This window comes from Girardinichthys multiradiatus, chromosome 11 (assembly GCF_021462225.1).
Source record: "Girardinichthys multiradiatus isolate DD_20200921_A chromosome 11, DD_fGirMul_XY1, whole genome shotgun sequence".
Classification (NCBI taxonomy): domain Eukaryota; kingdom Metazoa; phylum Chordata; class Actinopteri; order Cyprinodontiformes; family Goodeidae; genus Girardinichthys; species Girardinichthys multiradiatus.
This window is the reverse complement of record NC_061804.1, coordinates 29,718,399-29,743,871: the sequence shown is the minus strand read 5'-3', so window position 1 is coordinate 29,743,871 and position 25,473 is coordinate 29,718,399. Positions and strand designations below refer to the sequence as shown.

The 25,473-nt window shown below is 38.7% G+C and overlaps 1 protein-coding gene across 1 annotated transcript in view; it reads right to left on the bottom strand.

Annotated features, from left to right (window-relative positions):
* Positions 1-3,380: 3,380 nt before the first annotated feature.
* fgf11b (fibroblast growth factor 11b) overlaps positions 3,381-25,473 on the bottom strand; it is a 56,010-nt gene continuing 33,917 nt past the window's right edge. Inside the window, exons 4-5 of the mRNA XM_047379877.1 lie at positions 10,740-10,938; positions 3,381-10,661 (exon numbers count right to left, since the gene is read on the bottom strand). Coding sequence (XP_047235833.1) covers positions 10,525-10,661; positions 10,740-10,938 — 336 coding nt within the window. The 3' untranslated portion in view covers positions 3,381-10,524. The remainder of the gene's footprint in view (positions 10,662-10,739; positions 10,939-25,473) is intronic.

Below are 25,473 nucleotides of genomic sequence, written 5' to 3'. Positions count from 1 at the left end.
CTCCAGAGGAGTTTCACCACTTTTTGTCACATAAATCAAACTGTCCGTGTCAATACAAATCAATCTGTCCTGCAATTGCTCCATGCTGCTGAGAAGTTTTAAACGCGCATAAGCGGTGGTGAATGCTGCAATAAACACATTGTTTACCTTGCTTGGGGGAGAGATGACATGTTTGCTGGAGTTCCACTGCACTACACAAAATCTGCTCCACCATCAACGTTGCCTCTGGAAAGATAAAGAAAAAAATAAATTAATTAAATATACAAATTAATTCAGTAGGTAAATGAGTATAAGAAGAATTAAACTTACCATTCAATAAACCTCTAACAAGCCTTGCCCTGGTATAAAGAGCACAGAGTCGCCGTCTTTTCCTCAATTTAAGATATTCTGTGAAACAAAATAAAGTTACCTTACAATGCAGGTCTTTTGAAAAAAAAAAATCTGGTTTCTGTGAAGATTTGGATAGAACAGAATTTGAATATAACTATAACTTACGCGGTATTTGAACGGTTCCGGGCGGTTCCAGCTCTTCCTGCACTGAACTGGTACAGTTCTGCTTAATGTTATCCAGGCTTGGGTTCTGGATTAAATCATTCGACATATCTGTAAAATATTTTATCAGGGGTTAAATCAAGTCTGCATAGACCTGTGAAAACAAATGCTTAGAAATATATATATATATATATATTTTTTTTTTTTTTTTACTTACTCTCCTCTTCCGGAGCTGTTAATTTTTCCGGCGCATGGTCAGGTGACTGTGGCGCATGAATGGCTTTGCCCTCTATTTCATGTTTCGCTGGGATCGGATTGCCTTTTTTAAAGACAAGTTTCCGTCTCAACTTTGATTTTTTCGGAGGCAGACGGTTACAAACGCTGACCTCTCCAACATTCAGGAATACGTCTCTTGTTAAATCTGTAAGTAGAATTTATCTCATTTATTTTTTAAATCACAAAATAGCATTCACCAGTTGACTAAACCAGATGTTGTTGCAGTTAATAATTACCGTAGTCAGACTGTGTAAAAATGATACCATCCAGCTCGTCACTCGTGGGTTCTAAAGAATATAAATTAAACATTATTATTATCCAACGAGCATTCACAAGCACTTAAAGAATTCTTAAAGATGAATACTTACTACTGAAGATTGCGTTGTATCTTTCGATAGAAGCAGAATGTTCACCACCTTCTTCATTTCCTGAAATATTTTCCGACATTTATTTTTCTGCTTTTCCTTACAAGTGTTCTAAAAATATTTCAGTGTAATTGGTTAAAAATAAACTTTTAGCTACCAGATTTGAAGCCGATCTCCCAGTAAAGATTGCGCTGTATCTCTCGATAGAACCAGGATGACTGACTACGCTACCTTTAGCGCGCATAGTTACGCCCCTTGGCCACACCCCTCCGAGACACCGGAGCAACAGCACAGACGTGTTAATTCAATAAACAGGGAATGGGAATTGTCAGAGACAATGCTCGAGACTTATAGCCAGGAAAAGAGCACATTCCTCTTAATTACTTTGACTACAGTTGGTGTGAAGACTGTGTCTGAGACAATATGCAAGAAACAGCTGTGGATGTCTGAGGTCTGGTCACCTATTCATTAAACAGTGGATGTGTATTGACTGAGACAATGCTCCAGACTTTGGGCCAGGAAAAGAGCACTGTCAGTGTGAAGACTGTGTCTGAGACAATACACAAGAAACAGCTGTGGATGCCTTAATTCAATAAACAGTGACTGAGGATTTTATAACCTTTATTTTTTATTTTTTCAGTTCATTTATTTCTCTGTTTTTAGATCATCTCTACAAGTTACTGGTGCAGATTAGATTGCTCAAACATTTGAGCAGAGGAAGGAAGGTTCTGTATCTACTTTTTGTCTCCTTGTTTTTTAAATGTAAAAACATCCATCTAAATAACCCCTGTGTTAAAACAAAATGAATTTACAATTCTGTCAGGTTCTCCCTTTTTATCAGAATTTCGTGTGATGTGCCTGCATTAACCTGAGTGACCTTTTAAAGTGGATAAACTACATGTTTTGTTTTTAGATGTAAAAAACATCTAAAAACATACAATTAGAAAGATTTGCTTCCTTGTAATGACCACATCCGGCTAATGACAACATCCGATTAATGATGATATCCGGTTACGTCACAGGAAGGCCTACCACCGGAGGTCCCGCCCTAGGATGTCCCAGCCACCGGAAATCCCGCCCACCTGTCAACATTTTCACACCTTGTTTGATTGAAGGATGTACATTTAGTCACTGGCGTAAAAGCAACACAGCTCATCACCCTGAACACACCATATCCACTGTCAAACATGGTGGTGGCAGCATCATGGTTTGGGCCTGCTTTTCATCAGCAGGGACAGGGAAGACGGTCAAAAGTGATGGGAAGATGGATGGGGCCAAATACAGGACCATTCTGGAAGAAAACCTGTTGGAGTCTGCAAGAGACCTGAGACTGGGACAGAGATTTATCTTCCAACAAGACAATGATCCAAAACATAAAGTCAAGTCTACAATGGAATGGTTCACAAATAAACGTATCCAGGTGTTGGAATGGCCAAGTCAAAGTCCATACCTGAATCTAATCAAGAATCTGTGGAAAGAGCTGAAGACTGCTGTTCACGAACGCTCTCCATCCAACCTCACTGAACTCCAGCTGTTTTGCAAGGAAGAATGGGCAAGAATTTCAGTCTCTCGATGTGCAAAACTGATAGAAACATACCCCAAGCGACTTGCAGCTGTAATTGCAGCAAAGGGTGGCGCTACAAAGTATTAACGCAAGGGGGCTGAATAATATTGCATGCCCCACTTTTCAGTTTTTTATTTGTTAAAAACGTTTGACACATCTAATAAATGTCATTGCACTTCATGATTGTGTCCCACTTGTTGTTGATTCTTCACAAAAGATTTTAATTTAACATCTTTATGTTTGAAGCCTGAAATGCGGCAAGAGGTTGAAACGTTCAAACGTTCATAATAAAAACATCGTTTGTGTAACTTTCTGAAATTTCAAGCAAAGCGTAATTGTGTCTGTCTCCTGAGGGCAAAACAATGAATAATATAGCCATTGCAAATCAACTTCCCGAGCATGCAAAGTGCTTCACCTGCCTGTCATAGCTCAGCTGGCATCTTCCATCACTTATGTTATAGACACATCTCCTTATTGCTTTCAATTAGACATAACAGGCTCTTAAAATAATCTTTCCTTACTTATGTATTTGACTAGGTTACATGAACTAGCCTTTTGATTTAAAAAGCATGGAGCCCAGTGGGTGACCGCAAGGATGAAATGAGGGAGTACTGCCTGCAGAGAAAACTAATAATATGTTTAAAAGGAAACTGAAAAATAAGATAAAATATTATCCAAAACAGTTACAATCATACAAATATATGTTATTTTATTGATTAATATATCAGAATAAGACATTTCCCTTTGATTCATGTAGAGGTTGTAGAAATATACACAGGTCAAAATGGAGAGAGGGTGATTCGAGGGCTTGTCTCTATAGATACTGAGAGGGAGTCATCCTTAAAGAGCCGTTGTATGCATGCTTAAGAAAAACAAAACAGCGAGTCTGAAAAATTTGTTATTATTGCACACCACTGATTGTTAGATAGCCTTATGAGTTTGCTTGGTCTCGTTGAGTGCAGGCTGGTAGTTCTCGTTGCATATTGCTGGTCTTCATTTATGCTTCCCTTCCACTGGGAATGTTCAAGAAAGCCAGTACATGAGTAGCATGGTGTTTCTTTGGGCTCTTCCTGATTGCAGTCCGACATGTGGCTTAATCCCTGGTTACACTCAGAAGGCGCCTTATGAGTCTGGCCTACTCTTACCACAGTCAAGGCCTGTTGTTTAAAGTCATGGCTTTGTTGTTGGTTTGTTGAATAAAAAAGTAGGAGTTAGTGTTTTTGGAAGACAGTACGATTGGTCTGAGAGAGAAGGAGAGAAGTCAAAAGAGTGGTTGGGGATGGGGGTGGGGGGTGTTGCATTTTGGGAAAAACACCCACAGTTAGGCAAAGTGTAGGCCCCACAACAATTATCATCTTTCATTTAAAACACAGTTTACTCACACTGTGGGATTCACTCTGGATGAATAACACTCAGGATTTCGTACAATTGTGGATACAACAGTGCTGACCAAACACATTAAACAAATTCATAAATGATAAAAAAAAAAGCAGCTTTTCCTGCCTTCTGCGGTGAGATTTGCATGACCAGAGACAAAACAAACAAAAACCTCTCAACAGAAAAATGACAACACAGATAAGCTCATTCAGAGAATTAAAAAAAGACAGAGGAAAAAGTACATTACATACACAAGTACTGTATTAATAGAACAAGCAGCATTCCATTCATTTTACACATTAAGACAGGAATTGTTGCCACAAAGCACACTTTTATCTCAAACAGAATTCCACATATTTTGAGAATGCTTAAGTACACTTATAAGAATAATCAGAAGCAACCCAGCAACAAAGTATCACCTATTGTATTCCAGGACAGATACTGTATTTGTCTGATATTTGCTCATTCAGTTGCCTTAAAATGCCCTCAAGTTATTTTTGTGACCATACAATTATGTAATTTTGTGAAACTTTACTCCATATTGTCTTCCATTTTTTAGTTCATACAATTTTCTCTCAATTTTCAGTAAATAGCTATTGTATTTGCAATTGTCATGTAGCATAGAATGTAGTTATGTTATACTTTGTAGTGGTAAAATGAAGTGTTTTAGGATAGATTTAAACCCAACATGAGTGTCTAAACACAAAGCATCATAGCTGCTGCCATGATGTTACGCTGTCAGATTTGCTCTGAGTGAAACTCTGATGACAGACATTTCTCAGTGCAACAAATATAATAACCACCCCCACCTTTTTCATAATTAAACCGGTGTGTCGTTTTTTGTTACTTCAGCCACCATTTCCAACCATTAGGGGGAGCTAGTCATGCATACTTTTACACTATACCTGAATAGAAGATTTTAAACCAAGTGTTTAACAGACGTTCTTGCAAAAATATAATAAAACTGAATATTGAACCATGTGTCCAAGGAGAGGAGCTGCTGTTTAATCACAATGGTCCAGTTAGGTCATGATTTTCCATGAGTTTTAGACAGTTCACCCAACAGATCAATGAGAACATTAACAGTCTTAAGTAATTTAAATCAAAAACCTGCATAGCTCTGACGAGTTTTACTATGTGCACAAAAAGCACCAGAATTTTCTAATGCAACATTATTATGTGATTAGAATGTCTGGTTGGTTGTTTATGATGCACTTCAAATCAAAGACCTGGGTGTTTTCTAGAAAGTTCCCTGGATGCTGGAAGTTGTTTAGTGCAATATAGCTTTGGATTCTCAAGCACTTATATTGTGTAGTATTCATTATTGCCCGTTAGTCCCACTGCATTGTGATGAAGTAACAATGTTTTAAGGAGCCTTTCAGCATGTATTTTGAAGTATTTCATCGCAGTAAAGTGCAATTTTTCTCTACCCTTTTTTATTTGCAACAGATGAAAACTTGATTTTAATTAAAAACGTTTTGCTCTTTTTTTGATTTGGAGTTTCTTAATTTTTGTGTTATTCATTCTGTTGATGACTGTCACTTTTATGCCCCGTTCTTTTTGTTTCCCCCTTCTATTACTCAATGACGCACGCAACCACACAGAGCTTTATAAAGATGCTGTAAGTATACGCCTACACAGGCAACATAATGTTGAAGAGAGAGTTAATGGGTTGTAGATGGTGCTGTTCAGGAGATAAAAAGCTCATGTGTGGGCATATGAGCTAAAGTGTTTTTGTTTTCCTTGTTAACACCTCACTATTTGTTTTTGTCCAGTTAATGTATTTTCACGATACTGTTAGATCTCTTCAAACCTCAATTATCACCTTAATACTTTAGCTGGTTTTTATTCTCTCACCTACAATGCCATCCCATCAGAAAACCTTGTGCTTTTCCTTTTTAAACTACCACTCTTTCATTCAGTGACTGTTTCCTTTCATTTCCTTTCCTCTCCTTTCCTACTTTCCAACTATCTGTGTTCCCATCTGTCTACTTGCAAAATCACCTACAAACAACTTACTGCAACATTCTTCACTATTGCTCAGGCAAGGAGCGGTTGCTCTTCAGGGTTCAGCATGCTACCCATGTGTAAGCCATTATGGTCTTAAAGGCCTGTTCACTTTCATTTTACCCTGTTTTTAGGTCAGCTGCACCCAAGAGTTCCATTCAACTGTTTGCAGTCTGCATTTCCTCCCAGTAGGTGGTGACAATGTGCCAAATCAAAAGAAAAGGAAAATGAAAAATGTGGTTTTACACAAGGAATAATACAGTTAATGTGCCTTTTGTTCTCTGAGTGACAAATTATCCAACCAAAGATGTCAGGAATCTTCTCATGCATTATTTTTCTTGGAGCATGCACATTTTTTGTTGGGTTAGGCCCCACCGGTTTGTCTACACACATGTATTGTTGGCAAGCACAGTAAATGCAGTGATAAAAAACATTTATAGAGGACAACATTTATGAACTATAAAGCAAATGCTACATATGATTTTCACATGATATTTCGAATTACCAAGTTACAAGTCAGGAAAATCAACTAACAAAAACACTGAAGTTGTAATTTTGACTTGAAAGTATTCTCTCGGTTATTATCAACTTTGCAACCAAAATCCAATATAAATGCTGCAGTTAGCCTGGTTACCGTGCAGAAAATGAGTAAATTCCACCGTTTTACTGATGTACAATTGCAAACACAATTAGATGTCATCTCGGTTGTCATGCTAATGCTTCAATTTGCGAAAATTTATGAAGAAAAATGTATGGTTTTCAAGTCATCTTAAACCTTTTATTACCAATCAAATTGGAAACTGTTCTCTCCTAAGCTGAAATTCGATGGGTGCTTTATACCTCTGTTTGTTGTGTGTTGTTCTAATTCTTTTAAATTACCTGTTCCACTCAACTCCATGTCAAATTACCCCTTTGCCAATTAAAAACCCCATTTTCTACCCATACATTGCCATTTCATCTCTTCCCACTTCCATTTCCTACCAATAAGAAAACTATTGCACACCCACTCATTTAAAAAACTGGGTATACTTTTATTTTTTCATTCAACCTTACATTTTCAATAAATATGAAAATGAATGGATATAAAATGCTCAAACCTTATGTATGGGTTGATTAAATTGTAGATGATGATCTAAAAAACGTTAAATAACACCCTATTTGCATTTATTTTGGAGTTGACATAAAATATCGCAAATTATGAGTCCTGATCAAACTAAATGGAATCAAAGTGAACTCCCTCTGGCAGAATTTTTCTAGTCATATAATCATATTTCTTTACAGTTAACTGGGAGTAAACAAAAGAACATTTCTTTAAACACTCAGACAGCTATCCAAGTAGGTCGGCCAATATCCTCCCGGTGGGTACAAATTGAAACATAGCCAACTTTGTGGAATAAATGGCACCAAAAAGTCAGGTGTGCAACAGTCAAAACTGCAAAAGTATATAACGGTTACTCTTGTAAAACATGTTACTCTGTATAATTGCTGTTAATCTGAAAGTTATATAAAGTTATATGAAGTAAGAATAAAACATCGTTGGAATCCATGATGCAGCATTATTATGTGATTAATCCCTGGTTAATGTTGTAAAATTGGTCTCTCTACATTGCCCTTAGGTGTGAATGAGTGTGTGCGTGGGTGTTTGTCCTGTATGTCTCTGTGTTGCCCTGCTATGGATTGGCAACCTGTCCAAAGTGTACCCAGCCTCTCGCCCATAGACTGCCGGAGATTGGAACCAGCTGCCCGTGACCCACTATGGAATAAGTGGTATAGAAGATGAATGAATGAATGAATGCATGGAATTAATTTAATCATCCTTCTATAAGATCCCCAGTAAGTGGAAGAGTCAACTTAAAGAAAACAGATTATAGTAGGTTAGATGCAAGTTTCATCCTATAGAGTATTGGAGTATAAGGAATTGTAAATGATCCCTCCACTCCCACACCCCGCCAAACTTTTTACGTAATTATCATATTTGCAGCGATTCTGTATGCTCTAAGAGTAAATATCTAATACAAATCTTTTAATGTCACTGCTTTGTCCTTCCAGATACTTTCATATCTTAGGCTTATGGGCATCTTAGAAATATACAACCGTGAGCTAACTGCTGTGCAAACACTTTGATATTATACAGTGGTTAGTGATGCACAGCTGGAACTGAGATTGAGTATGCTAAATTCCCCAGGGATAATACGCAAATAGAGATTTAAAGGTCTATGGTACTGTATTTGCCACATGGATATCCCAAAACAAAGTGAGGGATTGCCCTCTTAGACAAACTCCAACAAAATTCAAATTTAGTTAGGGGGGAGGGTTAAGCGTAGCCTTGCAACTAATTCTCTCCAATTGCTCCCTGTCATGGAGTGCCTTACATGCCTCTTTGTCCCACGTTCATTATCATATCAACATGCTGCAAACGACAGCTGAACTTCTTATGCTTCCTTTGTGGCATAAATTCCTTATCGACATTCCCCAAGAATACACCTGCTAATCCTTCATTCTTCCTAACTAACCGCCTCTGTGTGACGTAACCTCTTTTACAGTTTCACTCTTTTATTGCAGACTTGCTTTCACCCTCAGTAATACACATTCAGAAATCCTGTACATCACATTTTTGAACCCTTCTTCCCATTTTGTTAGACTTGAGTTAGATACATGATGAGCATCTTTTCTAGTTTGTCCTCCACAACCACCACTATCTATTTGCCTGACAAAGCAAGGGTTTGCGGAGTGAACATTGTGTAGCATGTCTTTTCCATCAGTGGTTTTAACGGGATGGCCAGTAAAAATATACGCTGATGACTATTCTCATAGCCTAAAGCTTCATTTTTTTTCTCAGAATTGGCAAAATGTGGCTTAATCGTACCAAATACAATTTCTCAGTCTAAAGCAAATTCCCTAAGAGGTGGCCCTGAAACCACGCTATTTTAAAACATACATGGGGCAAGAGTCATTGTGAATGGTTCACAAGACAGATGAAGTATCACTTACTCACATGAGCCGACGTATCGAAGACACAAGGCTGAGCTCGGTGTGAAGGACATAGAAGATGTTACCCACATCAGCTCCGTCTAGCCCCTGCACAGGCTCTCATTCACACACAGTCACACAAACTCTTACGGTCCATCTGCACACATCCACTCACTGGGGTTAAGACACTGTCACACCAAGACATTTACTCAGATGACTCAATTTGTTTTTCCTTTTTTTGAGGGCAATTCTTCCAAGGTGATTTGATAAAGCGTGTGAGTGGATAAGCTGCCAGACATCCTCAGAATAACAAGTGCTCTGGCTCACAGGCTCCCTGGCTTTGATGTTGGGCTTCAAACCCGGTTTTATGCTGACAGCAGATGCTGACTGTATACATTACTGCACCTTTTCCATGCGTCTGAACTCAGATGTGCCCTGGCTTTAACTTGGCATCCAGGTTGCTCATTTGTAGCCTTTGATGAGCGTGTGCAGTAATTAGAGATCATGTGGTAGCGATCACAGAAGGGATAGGGAAATTTCATCCTTTTTTTTCCTTTTAATTTTGATATTTTTTTATTAAATTTATTGAGAAATAATAATCATAAATATTTTTTGATATACTTTTCATTATTGTTTTTAGATTTTGTTTTATTTTAATTGTATTTTTCATTCTGTCTAACTTTTAGCATTGTTATAGCATCTTTTTTATTTTAAGAACTTTTTTTTTTCAAAAACTCAGCAATTTTATCATCTTTCATCTATTTGAACTGTAGAATTCATCATAAATTAGAACTTTTGTGAGATTAACAGGAATAATAAGAAAAAAAAAGCAATGACAACTTGTTTTAGTTTTTGATGTTGTAAAATAGCTTTGCTCATGTTGGCCTGTTGGTATGACCTGATTCAGACTTCCAGCTGATTGCTTTCCTCTCTGATCCGTTTCAACTCGATTTAAGCTGTAGAAGACCCTGGTTATTAGTTTAGCTGGTGGGCAGATGGTGGGTGGAGAGCTGGCTGAGGCAGAGCCACACTGTCACCAACTTTGAGGCTCAAAAGGAGCTCCCCATGGGTTAGGATTATGTTGCTGAGTCAGGAGGGAAATTTGTGAGGGATGAACATTGAGTACAACAGAGAAAACAGAAAAAGAAGTTTGAGTCTGGCTAAAAAACAAAGGAACTTGTGTGTTAAGAAGTCACAGGAGACATAGTGAGAGGGAGTGAGACATACATGAGGAAGTTGAGGGGGTGTTATAGACCCTGGGCTTGCTCTATGTGGCATCAGGTGAGGGGGGGACACCTCTTCCAGGCCTTCTTGGTCTTAAAATGCTGGCCCTTTAACTCTCAGCATCTGTAAGTGAAATTCTGTAACATGGTGGCCAGTAAGTGCGGTTTCTTCAGCCATGCTCAGTACATTAAGGGCAACTGAGTTCCCAGTGTTACTTTTGATGTTTTGTCCCACCCTCGATCTCCTGTGCTATGAGGCATCAGTCTGGGGAGGCTCTTTCCGTCCATTCTTGAGCGTTGTTGAGTCTGACGTCTTCGCTGTCTTCCGAGGAGGACTCACCGGTTCACTGGCGAGCTCGTGGAGCGATGGCTCCTTATACATTGCGACTGTGTTAAAAAATGAAGATGTTTATTAAAAAGACATCGTTTTTAATATTTACAGACAAAAACATCTAAGAGACAAACCTTCTATGACTTTTGGCAGGAAATGTGCAGCTCCCTTGGTCTTCTTCACCCGGTTGCCCTTCATGATGTGACCATCCCGGTTAATGCCAATATACCAGGAGCGTCCGGACTGGGTCTGGCGGTAGAGCATGGACGAGTACGTAACATAGTAGTTCTCAAACACACTCTCCTTGAACTTACACTCAGGAGTGAAGTGCTCCTAGAAGAAAACAGAAGGAAGAAAAACATTCAGAGATCATGAAAAACCTGGCAATTCCCTGTAAAGGATACTTCTAATGCATGTTAGCACACATTTAAAAAATGAAAAAAACATGGACATAGAGAGATTCACAGTAATTAAGTGAATTTCCCTGATAAAACATGGTTTTCAAAATGTTTATACATAAATAAAAATTTGTTACTGTACAATTTACATGGTGTGTGGCAAACTTCAATCAGGACTTTTCAAGAATTTCTTCTTGCCACTCTTTCATAACAACCAGATGTGTGGAGTGCAGAATTAATAATTTTCTAGTCAACATGTTCTCCCACCTGAGATGTGGATGTCTAAAGTTCCCTCAGATTCAAATTGGGGCCTCTTGCCTGCTTCTCTGATCACTGTTTTCCTTGCCTAACCTTTCACTTTAGCTGGACATCACTTTGTGAGATGTTCCAAACTTGGGATATTGATTATAATGTATCTCACTGTTTTAAATGTCTCTGGAACTTATTACCTTGATCTGTCTGGTGTGTTCCTTAAGAAACTGTAAATGGACTGAATTTATATACAGGTCCTTCTCAAAAAATTAGCATATTGTGATAAAGTTCATTATTTTCCATAATGTCATGATGAAAATTTAACATTCATATATTTTAGATTCATTGCACACTAACTGAAATATTTCAGGTCTTTTATTGTCTTGATACGGATGATTTTGGCATACAGCTCATGAAAACCCAAAATTCCTATCTCACAAAATTAGCATATCATTAAAAGGGTCTCTAAACGAGCTATGAACCTAATCATCTGAATCAACGAGTTAACTCTAAACACCTGCAAAAGATTCCTGAGGCCTTTAAAACTCCCAGCCTGGTTCATCACTCAAAACCCCAATCATGGGTAAGACTGCCGACCTGACTGCTGTCCAGAAGGCCACTATTGACACCCTCAAGCAGGAGGGTAAGACACAGAATGAAATTTCTGAATGAATAGGCTGTTCCCAGAGTGCTGTATCAAGGCACCTCAGTGGGAAGTCTGTGGGAAGGAAAAAGTGTGGCAGAAAACGCTGCACAACGAGAAGAGGTGACCGGACCCTGAGGAAGATTGTGGAGAAGGGCCGATTCCAGACCTTGGGGGACCTGTGGAAGCAGTGGACTGAGTCTGGAGTAGAAACATCCAGAGCCACCGTGCACAGGCGTGTGCAGGAAATGGGCTACAGGTGCCGCATTCCCCAGACCTGGGCTACAGAGAAGCAGCACTGGACTGTTGCTCAGTGGTCCAAAGTACTTTTTTCGGATGAAAGCAAATTCTGCATGTCATTCGGAAATCAAGGTGCCAGAGTCTGGAGGAAGACTGGGGAGAAGGAAATGCCAAAATGCCAGAAGTCCAGTGTCAAGTACCCACAGTTAGTGATGGTCTGGGGTGCCGTGTCAGGCTGGTGTTGGTCCACTGTGTTTTATCAAGGGCAGGGTCAATGCAGCTAGCTATCAGGAGATTTTGGAGCACTTCATGCTTCCATCTGCTGAAAAGCTTTATGGAGATGAAGATTTCATTTTTCAGCACGACCTGGCACCTGCTCACAGTGCCAAAATCACTGGTAAATGGTTTACTGACCATGGTATCACTGTGCTCAATTGGCCTGCCAACTCTCCTGACCTGAACCCCATAGAGAATCTGTGGGATATTGTGAAGAGAACGTTGAGAGACTCAAGACCCAACACTCTGGATGAGCTAAAGGCCGCTATCGAAGCATCCTGGGCCTCCATAAGACCTCAGCAGTGCCACAGGCTGATTGCCTCCATGCCACGCCGCATTGAAGCAGTCATTTCTGCAAAAGGATTCCCGACCAAGTATTGAGTGCATAACTGTACATGATTATTTGAAGGTTGACATTTTTTGTATTAAAAACACTTTTCTTTTATTGGTCGGATGAAATATGCTAATTTTGTGAGATAGGAATTTTGGGTTTTCATGAGCTGTATGCCAAAATCATCCGTATTAAGACAATAAAGGACCTGAAATATTTCAGTTAGTGTGCAATGAATCTAAAATATATGAATATTAAATTTTCATCATTACATTATAGAAAATAATGAACTTTATCACAATATGCTAATTTTTTGAGAAGGACCTGTAGAGGCAAATGTGTGGCAAACCTCAATCAGGACTTGAACAAACTTGTTTCAGTTACAACCGAGACCTGAAAGACAGGACTTGGTTATACCTGAAACTGTCAGGTACAACAAGACACAGAGTTAATATCAGCCACTAAGTCATATAAACTGGCTTTATTGAACATTAGACCTCTGTCAGGAAAATCATTTTTAAACAATTACTTCATTACTGACCATAATCTTGATGCTATGTGCTATGTTTTTAACAGAAACATGGTTACATGGATTTAATGAAGCACCCATTCTGATAGAGTCGACGCCTCCGAACTACAATTGTTTTTGTGAGAGGAGACAGCAAAGAAAAGGTGAAGGGGTGGCCACTTTGTTTAAAGATTCACTAAAGTGTAAAAAGGTATTCATTGGCAAATTTAACTCTTGAATATTTGGCTCATGGTTCGGACTGGGTAAAGAGCCCGGTCCGAACCATGTTCTTGAATATTTACAGGCCTCCTAAGTCCAAAACAAACTTTTTCAGTGATTTTAATGAGCTTTTATCTGTGATATGTGTTGATTATGACTGTTTAATTATTGTGGGAGACTTCAACATTCACACGGACAATCCTGAAGACAGAAGTGCAACAGAACTATGTGACACTCTTAGAAATTTTGGTTTGACTCAACATGTTAAACAGCAAACGCACAAACAGGGACATATTTTGGACTTGATCAACGCATCTTTAAGTACGGTGCTGCCGAAACCATTAACCAGTTTTACTCTTCAACCTCCACTTTGCCCTGTAACACTGTAGATGAGCTGGTAGATTACTATCATTCTAAAATCTCAGACATCATTGATTCAGTTACTCCAATTAAAGTGAAGGTTGTTTCTGGGAAGAAAAAGTCTCCATGGAGAATTGCTCCACCAGTCAGAAGTGAAAATAGGGAGTGTCTAAAAGCTGAATGCAGGTGGCGAAAGACTGGACTCCAGGTTCACTATAACATCTATAAACAGAGACTCCACAGATATTAGTTACAACTGAATGATGCGAGAGAATCTTTCTTCTCTGAGATCATCAGCAAAACTATTAATAATGCTCATGCCTTATTTGCCACGGTCGGCAGATTAAAAAACCCTCCTGTAACTGTAGGATCTGAACTCCACTCTACCAGGGCCTGCAATGAATTTGCTAATTTCTTCACTGAAAAACCCAAAAGATCAGAGGGGCTGTCAGCACATCCACATCAACTCGATTGGTTTAAATCCTACTTAAAAGACAGGGACTTTTTTGTGTCAGTAGGTAACTTTACATCAGAGACCAGAAAAGTCACATGTGGCGTTCCCCAAGGGTCCATCTTAGGGCCCCTCCAATTCATTATCTACATGCTCCTCCTAACTCAGATTATACTAAACAACAACATAGGTTATCACAACTATGCAGACAACACACAGCTTTACATTACAATGTCACTGGGTGACTATGAACCCATTCAAGCACTTTGTTAAAGGAAAGAAGAAATCAATGCATGGATGTGCCAAAATTTTCTTCAACTGAATCAAAACAAAAACTGAAGTAATAATTTTTGGACCAAACGAAGATCATTTAAATGTTAGCACACAGCTTCAGTTAATACAGCTAGAAACCACGAATCAGGTTCGAAATCTGGGTGTAGTGATGGCCTCAGACATGAACCTTCAGAGACACATGAAGACAGTAACGATGTCGGCCTTCTATCAACTAAAGAACATCTCCAGGATTAAAGAACTAATGTCTCAGCAGGACCTTGAAAACCTAATTAATGCGTTCATCTTTAGTAGAATTGATTACTGCAACAGTGTCTGCCTAAAAAGTCGATCCAAAATGCTGCAGTTGATCCAGAATGCTGCTGCCTGCGTCCCAACTAAAACTAAGAAGGTAGAGCACATCACTCCAGTTCTAAATGTCTTACTCTGGCTCCCTGTATCTCAAAGAATATACTTTAAAATACTTCTGTTAGTCTATAAATCACTGAATGGCTTAGCACCAAAATACATTACAGACTTGTTGTCAGTGTATCAACCACCCAGACCTCTCAGGTCTTCTGGCTCAAATCTACTCTGCATACCCAGAACCAGAACCAAAGATGGAGAAGCAGCTTTTAGTTCTTATGGTCCACTAATCTGGAATAAACTCCCAGAAAACTGTAAAAGCGCCGAAACCCTAAGTTGCTTTAAATCAAGATTAAAAACATATTCGTTTAGAGTGGCCTTTGACTGTGCTATCTAAAGATTATTAGTTAGTTTGTCAGTCCAACTTTCCTTTCATTTTCTTTTCAATGATTTTATCATTAATTTTACATTTTATTTATTTATTTATTACCATCTTTTTAATTATACATTTTTTATTCTCTTTAATTATTTAATCATCTTTATGCCACTGCAATGTACTTTTCCTTTTATGTCTCTTTTTCTTCTATTTCACGTACAGCACTTTGAATTGTCTTGCTACTGAAATGTGCTATATCAATAAACTTTCCTTGCCTTGCCTTGCGCCTTGCCTAGTAAGGCGATGGTATTAGGACAAAATAGAAAGGTGTGAGACAAGCTCTGACATTATTGAACAGCAAAACTCTGCACACACATCAAATTAATTCACACAATTTCTTAAAATACAAGAATTTATGAACAAAAATAAGTCAACTCAAAGTCAAACATATTTCAATCAACAAACTCTTTACTATGCTAAAACAATCCAACTAATCTACCAAGCAGAATTAAAGAATAACAAAGACTAATGGGCTATGTACGATATAAACAAGTTGATTAAAGATGATTGAAAACCATGATCGAAAGAGTGATGCAATATTACCATGTGTGATACCCTCCAAGGTGGAAACATTATGGAATAATTTAATATGTTCTTTTATTAATGAAGAAGGTCCTGATTTTAGTTGGGCTGTAGTTGCAATTCCCCTAGTTCGCCAGCAGAGGGAGCTGCTCCCAGAGGTGTGTGCTGGTTGTGGCGGTTGCTGGGAGCTCAGAGCAGAGCCTGACTGCCGACAGACCGCATCTGTTCTTTTTCCTGCAAAACACAGGTTAGTAGCATGGGTATGTTGGTTCCAAATCACTCCTAAGGGTTGAAGAACGCCTTTAGTTCCGAATGTGCTGACTTCTATTCCTGAAGATAAGTTATTAAATTAGAAAAGGAGACTTATTGTGTCCTGTATTAGCGAGTGTGATTTACTATTAATGTGTATTGGTAAAGATGGCGGACCCTAGCATGTTTCATTTAGTTTAAATATGGCTCCACGACATGTGTTACTTTTAGAATATTTGATTTGATGTGAGTATCATAATACAGGCAAGAGTCTAGGAGTTTTTGGGTAATATTGAGTTAATATTTTTATGTATTGTAGCTGTGAATGTGTTTGCTGTAAACAGATGGGTTATATGTTGTTAAGAGTTGTTCAGTAATTGGTTTAGAGGAGCAGGTAAATCATGGCACTGAATGTGATGCATTTATATTACGTATTCTTAAGTTGTACGTTATTAGAGTGAAAGAAATGCTCCAAACTTAAGTGAAAGTAAACTCTAAATGGAACCATAATAATTTCTGTATACCAGAATGAACCAAGAAGTGACTTGGAATTTGGGAAAATGTTAAGAGGCATTAAGTATTGTGAAAGTGAAGTAAGATTGAGGTGCATTGTCTATTATTATGATTTTTCTGGTAATAAAGCAGAGCAGAGCCTGACTGCCGACAGACCGCATCTAACGTGTCGTCTGTTCTTTTTCCTGCAAAACACAGACACACACACAGATCTCTTTTGAGGCCTGTAACACATGCAATGTTATTTATGTTTGAGAACCAAAGATTATCTTGAAGAATCTTGAAGTGATGTGAAGTTAGTCTTTGAACTAACTTAGACAACCATTCACAATGCAAGATCAGATAAAATATTATTTTAATAAAATAATGTTTTAAGAATGATCTGCTGAATAAAACCAACCTTCTGGATGACCAATTCTCAACGGGGTCTCATTAGCTGCCTTTTATTTATTAAAATAATATTTAAAGAAATATTATTAAGGAGAAATGGGGCTTAATGGTGTTTACTTAGTTATCAGATTTAGTAAAATCATGTTTAGGGACTATTATTTACTAGCTTGAAAACTAACAACCTTTCTGTTAAATGTTCCCTAGCAGGCAAGCACATGTTCTTAGCTTGTTAGCAGTGAAAGTCAACAAAGGAAGTTGATAGCTTAGCACAAGAATCAAACACACACCTTTAAAATACCGTTAATAAAAGGATTAAAATGCATGAGCGCGGACGGCCATATGGCCGATCTTCTGTTTAAAATCACCCTTTAAATAAAGTTTGTCTTAACTTTATAAACACACAAGCACAACCAAACTTCATAAAATGGAAAACGTTTGGATCATTTCAATCTAAAACTTTCTCTATTACTCTGCCCAAACACCAAACCTCGTATGAACGTGTTGAGGAGTTGTCCGGGCGATGACGAAGTTTGAAGAAACGTCCACAGTCAACAAACGGTTAGCTTCCAGCTAACCTCCGTAGCTGTGGATGAAAGACGGTTCGTTGTGTCCGCCAACCAACTGCACATTACCGTAACCACGATGATGCGGCTCCTGTTGTTGTCCTTTCAGACTCGGCTTGTAGAGACAGCGTCTCTGCAGGAGATTCTCTGGAACAGTTTGCTTCTGCAGGCCTCAGAGACAAAGTAAAGCAATGCTTATACCTTAATTTCCCCTCCTTATGAATGAAATCACCGGGTTCACAAACAGTGATTCACTCGTACTTAACTTTTGCATATGATCGCGTGATCTTATGACACCCTTGGATCCAGTTTGAAGAGTTTGTCTTTTTGCCAGCACAGAGACATTAGCGCGCTGTCTGACCAGCCAGCCTCGCACAGAGTCCGGATGGTAGAGAAAGACTTGTGGGGGAAGTGGGGCTTTTATGTGGACAGTGGCATCATGGGAAGTTTGCAGTTACCCCCGATTCCTAAGTTATGCCGGAAGTAGGTTAATGCAATTTATTTTGAAAGTTCCAGAAAAGTCCGGACCGCATTTCCTGTTGTAACTCATGGCTGTGGGTCCCAACACTTGCAAAGAGGATACATCAACATTGGGGATGAAGAATCTGAAATCAGACATACAATTGCGACTACAGTTGCCGTAGCTGTGTCGCCTCTGTGGGACAGTGGATCTTCTTTATTAAGCAAGTTGTTCACTAGAGTTCCCCTTGGACATTGTCTGCTTTTTCCCAATTTTCTGTCTACTTATTCGAACAGTGTGTGCTTTAAGAATTAGAAATGTGGAAAAGTTCAACCAAACAAAAATGTCAAAACTATCCACAGCAGATAAAAATAATTTGAAAACAATGTCTATAAGTAGGATGAAACCCAGCAAAAAGCTGACATAGAACTTGAGAGATGATTATTTATTGTGTGCCAGGTTTTCAGTTAATGGCTCTTTGGAAACATCTTGTTGGTGCTAATGTTCTATTTTATGCTTGCCAAACTACGTTATCTTTGGTATAGTTTGTGGATTAATTAAACAAATGTGAGCAATTACTGTCTTTGTGGCAGAACAGTAACAAACTGTATACAAATATTTTTAATTAAAACAGTTTTTCTTGCAATGCCTGTTGTCGTGTCAAAGTTTGAGAGCATTTTTTTAATAAATGAAGGATTTACAGGTCAGAGCTAAAGGAATAGTTAATGATTTTTGAAGTGAGGTTCCAATGATCCAACACAGGAGTTAAAATCTTACTTTGTCCCAGAGGCAGAAGCTGATGGTTAGTCCGAGTTGGGCTAAGACCAACGCAGATTTTATGGGCCCATTGTTTTATTAACCTCCGAGTGTTTGCATTGGCTGGTTATTTACACAGAAGCTTTTAATTGTTCACACAGGAAATGCAGGTAGGGACTGTGTGCCACCAATGATTTTCATGTGTAGAACACTGAGACATATACAGCATTTCTGGTCAGGGTAAATATCTGATATAAAAGACAGCAGTGTACAAATCAATAAAACAGAGTTCACATCACTTTACTTCCATATAGATTACTTTAATGGGAAGCACATTACATGTTACATCATGGAGTTTAACACAGGAAGATCACTGGTAGCACACTGCCTCCCACCCTATTTCCCATTAAATAATTATTTTTATGGCTGTAAAATAAAAATAAACATTTTAAAGGCTAAACATGACAGTTTTGATACTGGGGTTATTTTTTGGATAGCTGGAGTCTGTGTTGGTCATGGCCCCCTCTCTGACTAATTCAAATAAAGGCACCATCAAAGCTACTGCAGGATATTAACTTTTTATAATGTCTTGATTACCAAATAAACAAACAACAAAAATACCCTTTCTTAAAATTAGTGAAAAAGTTGCCGAATTTTAAAGAAAAGGTTTTAAGAACCTTTAGAAAGGCTGGAGAACCAAAAAGATCACTTGAGAAGATCACAAAAAAGCCAAATATAAAGAAATGAGGAGTGACTTGACATTGTTGCACAACACTGTAGATTCAGTGTTTCTATAATGTTTGTCTCCAGATTAATTTGATTGATTATATTACTGATTTACTGAATTAGCTGTGGTTACATTGTGCACCTCAAATTTCTTCATGCCAGGTTTTATATAGTTAAAAAAAACACTGTGCACTGAACTCTGCACCTTGGTCAAAGACACAGGACACATAATGGAGAAAGTGTTCATAAATAAAGGTTAAATTGATTATCAATCCTGATGCTCATAAAATTGTCATATTGATATGCTTTCAGTCAGTCATGAATTAAAAAACCAGCACATAGTAGATTCTGGAAGTAAGTTTCTTGACAATTGTGATTTACATATTTTGACAATCATTTGGTTATAAAAAGTTGTTGCCAATTCAGTTAGCTGATTAAGATGATACATTAATCATATCCTAAACTGTATCCCAGATTGGTCTTGGCTTGGATTGCAACTTTTTAAGTAGCCTTGGACATATGCCAGAACAGTGAATGTTGATGTAAATGACTCAAATTAAAACACTTGGCAGGTTGGTTTAAAACCCTGGTGACTTGTGATTTGGGACTTTAAATTAAAAACACTGTGAGCCACTGTATTTCTGTCTTTATCAGAAACAAAGTTTAGTCCATTTATTATATATCTAATCCATTGTGAGGACATCCCATGAAAACTGGTGTTGGGCAAAAGCTGTTGGGCATGTTGGACCATCGCTGTATGCGTGGTCCCACTCATGACCACATTAGAATACACTGAACGTCTTTGGATTGCACCACCTCGATGCACAGCTCACATAGCTCAAATCCATCATTTTCCAATTACCCAAAAGAAAATTAATAGAAAACACTTGGGTTCTGTCAGTTGTTTTTTTTTTTTTTTTTTGTGACAGGCCAAATCTGAATAGGCAGAATAGAATCAAGTTAGCAGAACTTGGACCAAATCCAGTCACAAAAACTGATCATGTTCCAGCAGCTATACCCCTCCCTTTCTGTCCTCAACATAACGGCTACTGAACCCTGCATAATGTTGACTGGTGATATTAACCAACAGAGACAGACATACATCTCTGTTAGCCTCCATCAGGGTCTCGACAGGGTCCTTTCTCTGTCAGGGTGCAAAGCCAATCTGCTGGATTGATTAAGTGAGAGCAGCAGGGCAGAAATGGCTGAGTACACAATTTCTCTGGGAATCAGGACAACACAGGAGGTCTAAAGGCTCACAGCTCGCTATAGACAAGCTTTAATAAAGAGCCAGAAGGAGAGTGAGATGCCGGTTTCATACCTATCACAGATCATCCCCTTTCTCCTTCAAAAGGGAAGCATCCTTCTTTAGGTCCGCTTTCCTTCGCTCCTGTCCTGCCATTTCAAAACCTTCTTCTATCTAAAGAAAAAAACTACCCTTAACCCAACAAATGCCACCATTGTCCTCACATGGCAGAGTTTTATTAAGATCTACTGACAGGTTTGACATCTTCTGCTGTGCTAACACAGAGGATGGGATCGATAGATGATCTGCTTCATTCATTATTAATCAGGCCAGAGCGAGAAAGAGGATTAGGAAGAGCAGGAGCCAGAGGGGAAAAATAGGAGAAACAGGAAGGAGAGCAGAAGATCACTCAGGGGGAATGATGGGGTTTTCTGGATAGGAAAGTGGATCAAAGTAAAGAGAGACCTGCTTCTATACAAGGACTGAAAATAGACATGCTGGTGCAATGAGGTCTAAAATCACCGGCACCCCTGGATCTAACACTTATGCAGATCTTTGAAAGAAAGACACCATTCAAGCAAAATATCTTTAAGCACACCTTCTTAAAATAACTGGTTATAACTCCTCTCCCAAGACATGATGTATTAATGCCTTCAAATCTTTTCTCTGAAAAACAGAATACAGACAATAGAGTTTAACATAGTTCTAATGCACAGAATGTAACTGATGTGCTCTACGTTAAAGTTAGTGATAATGTTCAACTCTATTCCATAGATGGGCTTTAACATAATCAATCCAATAACATTTAGATAACTAACAAGCTTAGACTACATTAGGTTAAACAAAACATTACACATTGTCAGTTTATTTAATTTAAAATACTATACAAACTAAAATGACACACATAAAACCATAAACAAATAAACAAGTCAGTCAGTAATTTTCTACCGCTTATTCCATAGTGGGTCACGGGAGAGCTGGTGCCTATCTCCAGCAGTCTATGGGTGAGAGGCGGGGTACACCCTGGACAGGTCGCCAATCCATCACAGGGCAACACACAAACAACCAAGCACACACTCATTCATACACCTAAGGGCAATTTAGAGAGACCAATTAACCTAACAGGCATGTCTTTGGACTGTGGGAGGAAGCCAGAGTACCCGGTGAGAACCCACACATGCACAGGGAGAACATGCAAACTCCATGCAGAAAGACCCCCGGATGGGAATTGAACCCAGGACCTTCTTGCTGCAAGGCAACAGTGCTACCAACTGCACCACCATGCAGCCCACACAAATAAACCACTCAATCAATAAATAAATAAAGTTGTGTCCACATTGAGGGATCGCATCCTTCAAAGGCAGCATTTGCAGGCCGATTACATCCCAGCGAGGCGACGAAAGATGTCCAATTTTGAGGGTTTCTCCAAATGCGGCTGACAAATGCGTCCTTCTTGTCCCCAGATTTGAAGGATGGGTTCGGTGTATACTTCAACAGTGGCGGAGGAGATACATTACACTTTCTGTGACACAAAATGAACTTCTACAAGGTTTTTAGGTAAGAATATAGTTGAGTAAACCTAAATATATATTTATCTAAATATATATTTATATAAAAACATCAACTACACTAAACTAAATCATGTTAACCCATTCATCTATATACACCCATTCACTCAACTCACCTAATTTACATATCTGACTACAAAGACATTCAGTTTGAATTTTGTAAGCAGATTGTGATTTAGACTTACTCATAGTATTAAACTAAAATCAATTTCAACTTTAGTCTAAATTAAACAAAATCAAACTCAATTTTAGTAGCAATTTAGCCATGTGCGGTGATTTTAGTTTTAGTCGACTAAATTAACTGTAAATGTCTTAAATCTCATACATCTTACACCTTTCAAATCTGTAAGGAAACAAATTTCTTTACAACTCTGTGAAATATTTATGGGATACGGAATTTAATTTGTTCGGTTTGTTTGTCCTATGTTGCCCTGTAATGGATTACAAACCCATCCAGCGTGTACCCTGCCTTTCACTTAAAGACTGCTGGTAATTGGCAGCATCCCCAACCCCCAACTCTCACTAGCCCTTAATAGTAAAAAAGAACATAATAAACAGCTTTGGCAGAATTTATCTGCTTTTCCTCCTGTATGACTAGAGACTACATAATGCAATACTACAATGCTGTCCTTTTACATCTTTTTCATAGTATTGTATGCAATTACAACTAATGAAGAGACAATTCAACAATTGTCCTTGAAGCACAGGAAAAGGAACCCCCTCAAACTGGCAGGTCTGCCTGCTTGGATGAATTCTCACTGATGCTGTGTTAAGAGTTGCACTTTTTGCACATCAGGGATAAAGGAAAAAACGAATGTAAATTGTGGTTGCTTGGAATGGAAATAAATGAAAACCCATCTTCAGAGTGACTCAGGTAAGCCACTGTATTTCCTCCTGTGTGCCTCAAGCTAAAAATGAACTTGAATGGAAGTAAATAAGAAAGGTAATAATATCTAGCATCCGTGGTTAGAATCCCTAAGTGGAGAAGAACCTTTTTTATGATGCGGAGTATCGTCCCGACCCTCCCGCCGACATACACCACCTCTCTTTTTACCCCTTATGTCTGATTACATCTATTCTGTTACAGGAAAGCTTTGCTCTCAGTGCCACCATACAATGGCAAGTGTAGTTACCAACAGACAAAGACGATGGAAGTGCCACTAACAGAGAGGGGCAAGGCAGACTTTCCAAAATCTTTTCCTAATTAGTGTATAAGTAACAGGCGTGAATGTTGTGTGCGTCTGATGTTCTACATCTTATTCACTATCAGCTCTCCATGCACATACCAGCGTGAAATCAATGAAATTGCCCCTGAAAAATGCAGCTCTGCATCCATAATTCAAAACATGCTTCTGCTTCATTATATGCAGGTATTTGCAGTCCCCTGTGTGGACATCAGGGGTCCCAGACTTTCTGCGTGTCTTGACCGGCCCATCAGGTCCTCAAGTAATCTGTGAGCTGCTGGCAAATCTGCCCAGCTGCACCAAGGCGTTGTGTTTTTACTGCGGCGACCTCTTTGCATGCCGTTTCACGTAAAGCTAATTGAGAACAGTCCCTTGTTATGCAGACACATGGGTTCAGTGTGTGGTGACAGAACGCTGGCAAATAGGGAAGCCTCCAGAACAGCATGCTGATGATGTTGCTGTTGAGCCAGATGTAGGTGCACTATGACACGCCACATTACATAAGTCCACGGACTTATGTAACGTAAGCTGAGATGTACTTAATATGAGAACCTTGCAATGTATGAGACTGGGAGTTAATACTGTCTACACGTTTGCTCTGTCCCCAGCGCTCTATAAACAAATTATGCTCTCATGACATGAGCAGAGTGAAGGATAATGTGCAGAGACATATTACTGCTTTGCAGATTGATAATAAAGATGACCGTCGATAGGGTTCTATTCAGAGCTGACAGTACCTGATGTTACTGCTTACCAAAAACTCCTTAACTTTAAATGTTGTGAGACTTAGAGAATCGCGTCTAGTTTTGGACCATTCGTTTTTCATATCTCAGCAAATTACATGCACTACTTCCCAATATAGCCTTAAGTAATTTTGAAAGCTAATACAAGAAAGATTATAAATGTATCAAAAAAGATTTAGTCCTGAAATCCCTGAGTATATATACATTTATGCAGGATGTTCTCCATGATGTTTTTCCTCATTCTAACATGTCTAAATTTGTTTCGTTCTCTAGCTCTGGTCACTGATTGACCTTCACATTTTTTTGTTGTTTACATTTTCTCCTCTTTTGTCACAAATATACTTTTCTTTTCATATTTACAATTTTCTTGCTCTGTATACAAGACCAAACACAAAAAACTAAACAATCGTTGTGGTATTCTCTTATCTTTCTCTTAATACAATGAAAGCAAGTTGATAGTTAAATGGTGAGACTTTTTTTTTTTTTATCTCTGTGAACATGGGTTTTGAACAGGTGCCGCTCAAAATATAAATGTTTCATTTTTGGTTAAAAGGAGGGCATTAATTAAGCTCAATAGTGAATCTGGGCTAGCAGAGGGTTTAATTGATAAATTAAGGTATGACTAAATATAAATTTGTACATGAATCAACTTTAATAGATTCAAATGTCAACATACTTTGTCTCTCAACCATCTGTCAATCCATCTATTTATTATTAGGAGCCTCCCGATTCATCTAGCTCAAAAGCCAGGACAATTCTGTAAAATTTTGGGAAAAGTAAGAATTGTCATTTGTTGTTTTCAATGACAGAGTGAGGGTTTCGGAAATCACATCCTGTTTTAAAGACCCTGTAATCAATGTAGAATAATTCAGCTTAGGTCTAATTGTTGTGTTTTTTGTGCTTGGCACCTCCTCCAGCTCCTCAAGGGGCAGCCCAAGGCCTTCCCAGGCTGGCCAAGAGACATAGTCCCTCCTGCATGTCCTGGGCCGTGTCCTGCGCCTCCTCCCGGTGGGAAGTGCCTGGAACACCTCCTGAGGAAGGCATCCTGGAGGCATCCGGTATAGATGCACAAGCCAACTCGATGCACTGGCTTCTCTCGATGTGAAGGAGCAGCAGCTCTACTCCGAGCCCCTCCTGGATGGCCGAGCTCCTCACCCTATCTCTAAGGGAGTGCCCGGCCACTCTACTGAGGAAGCTC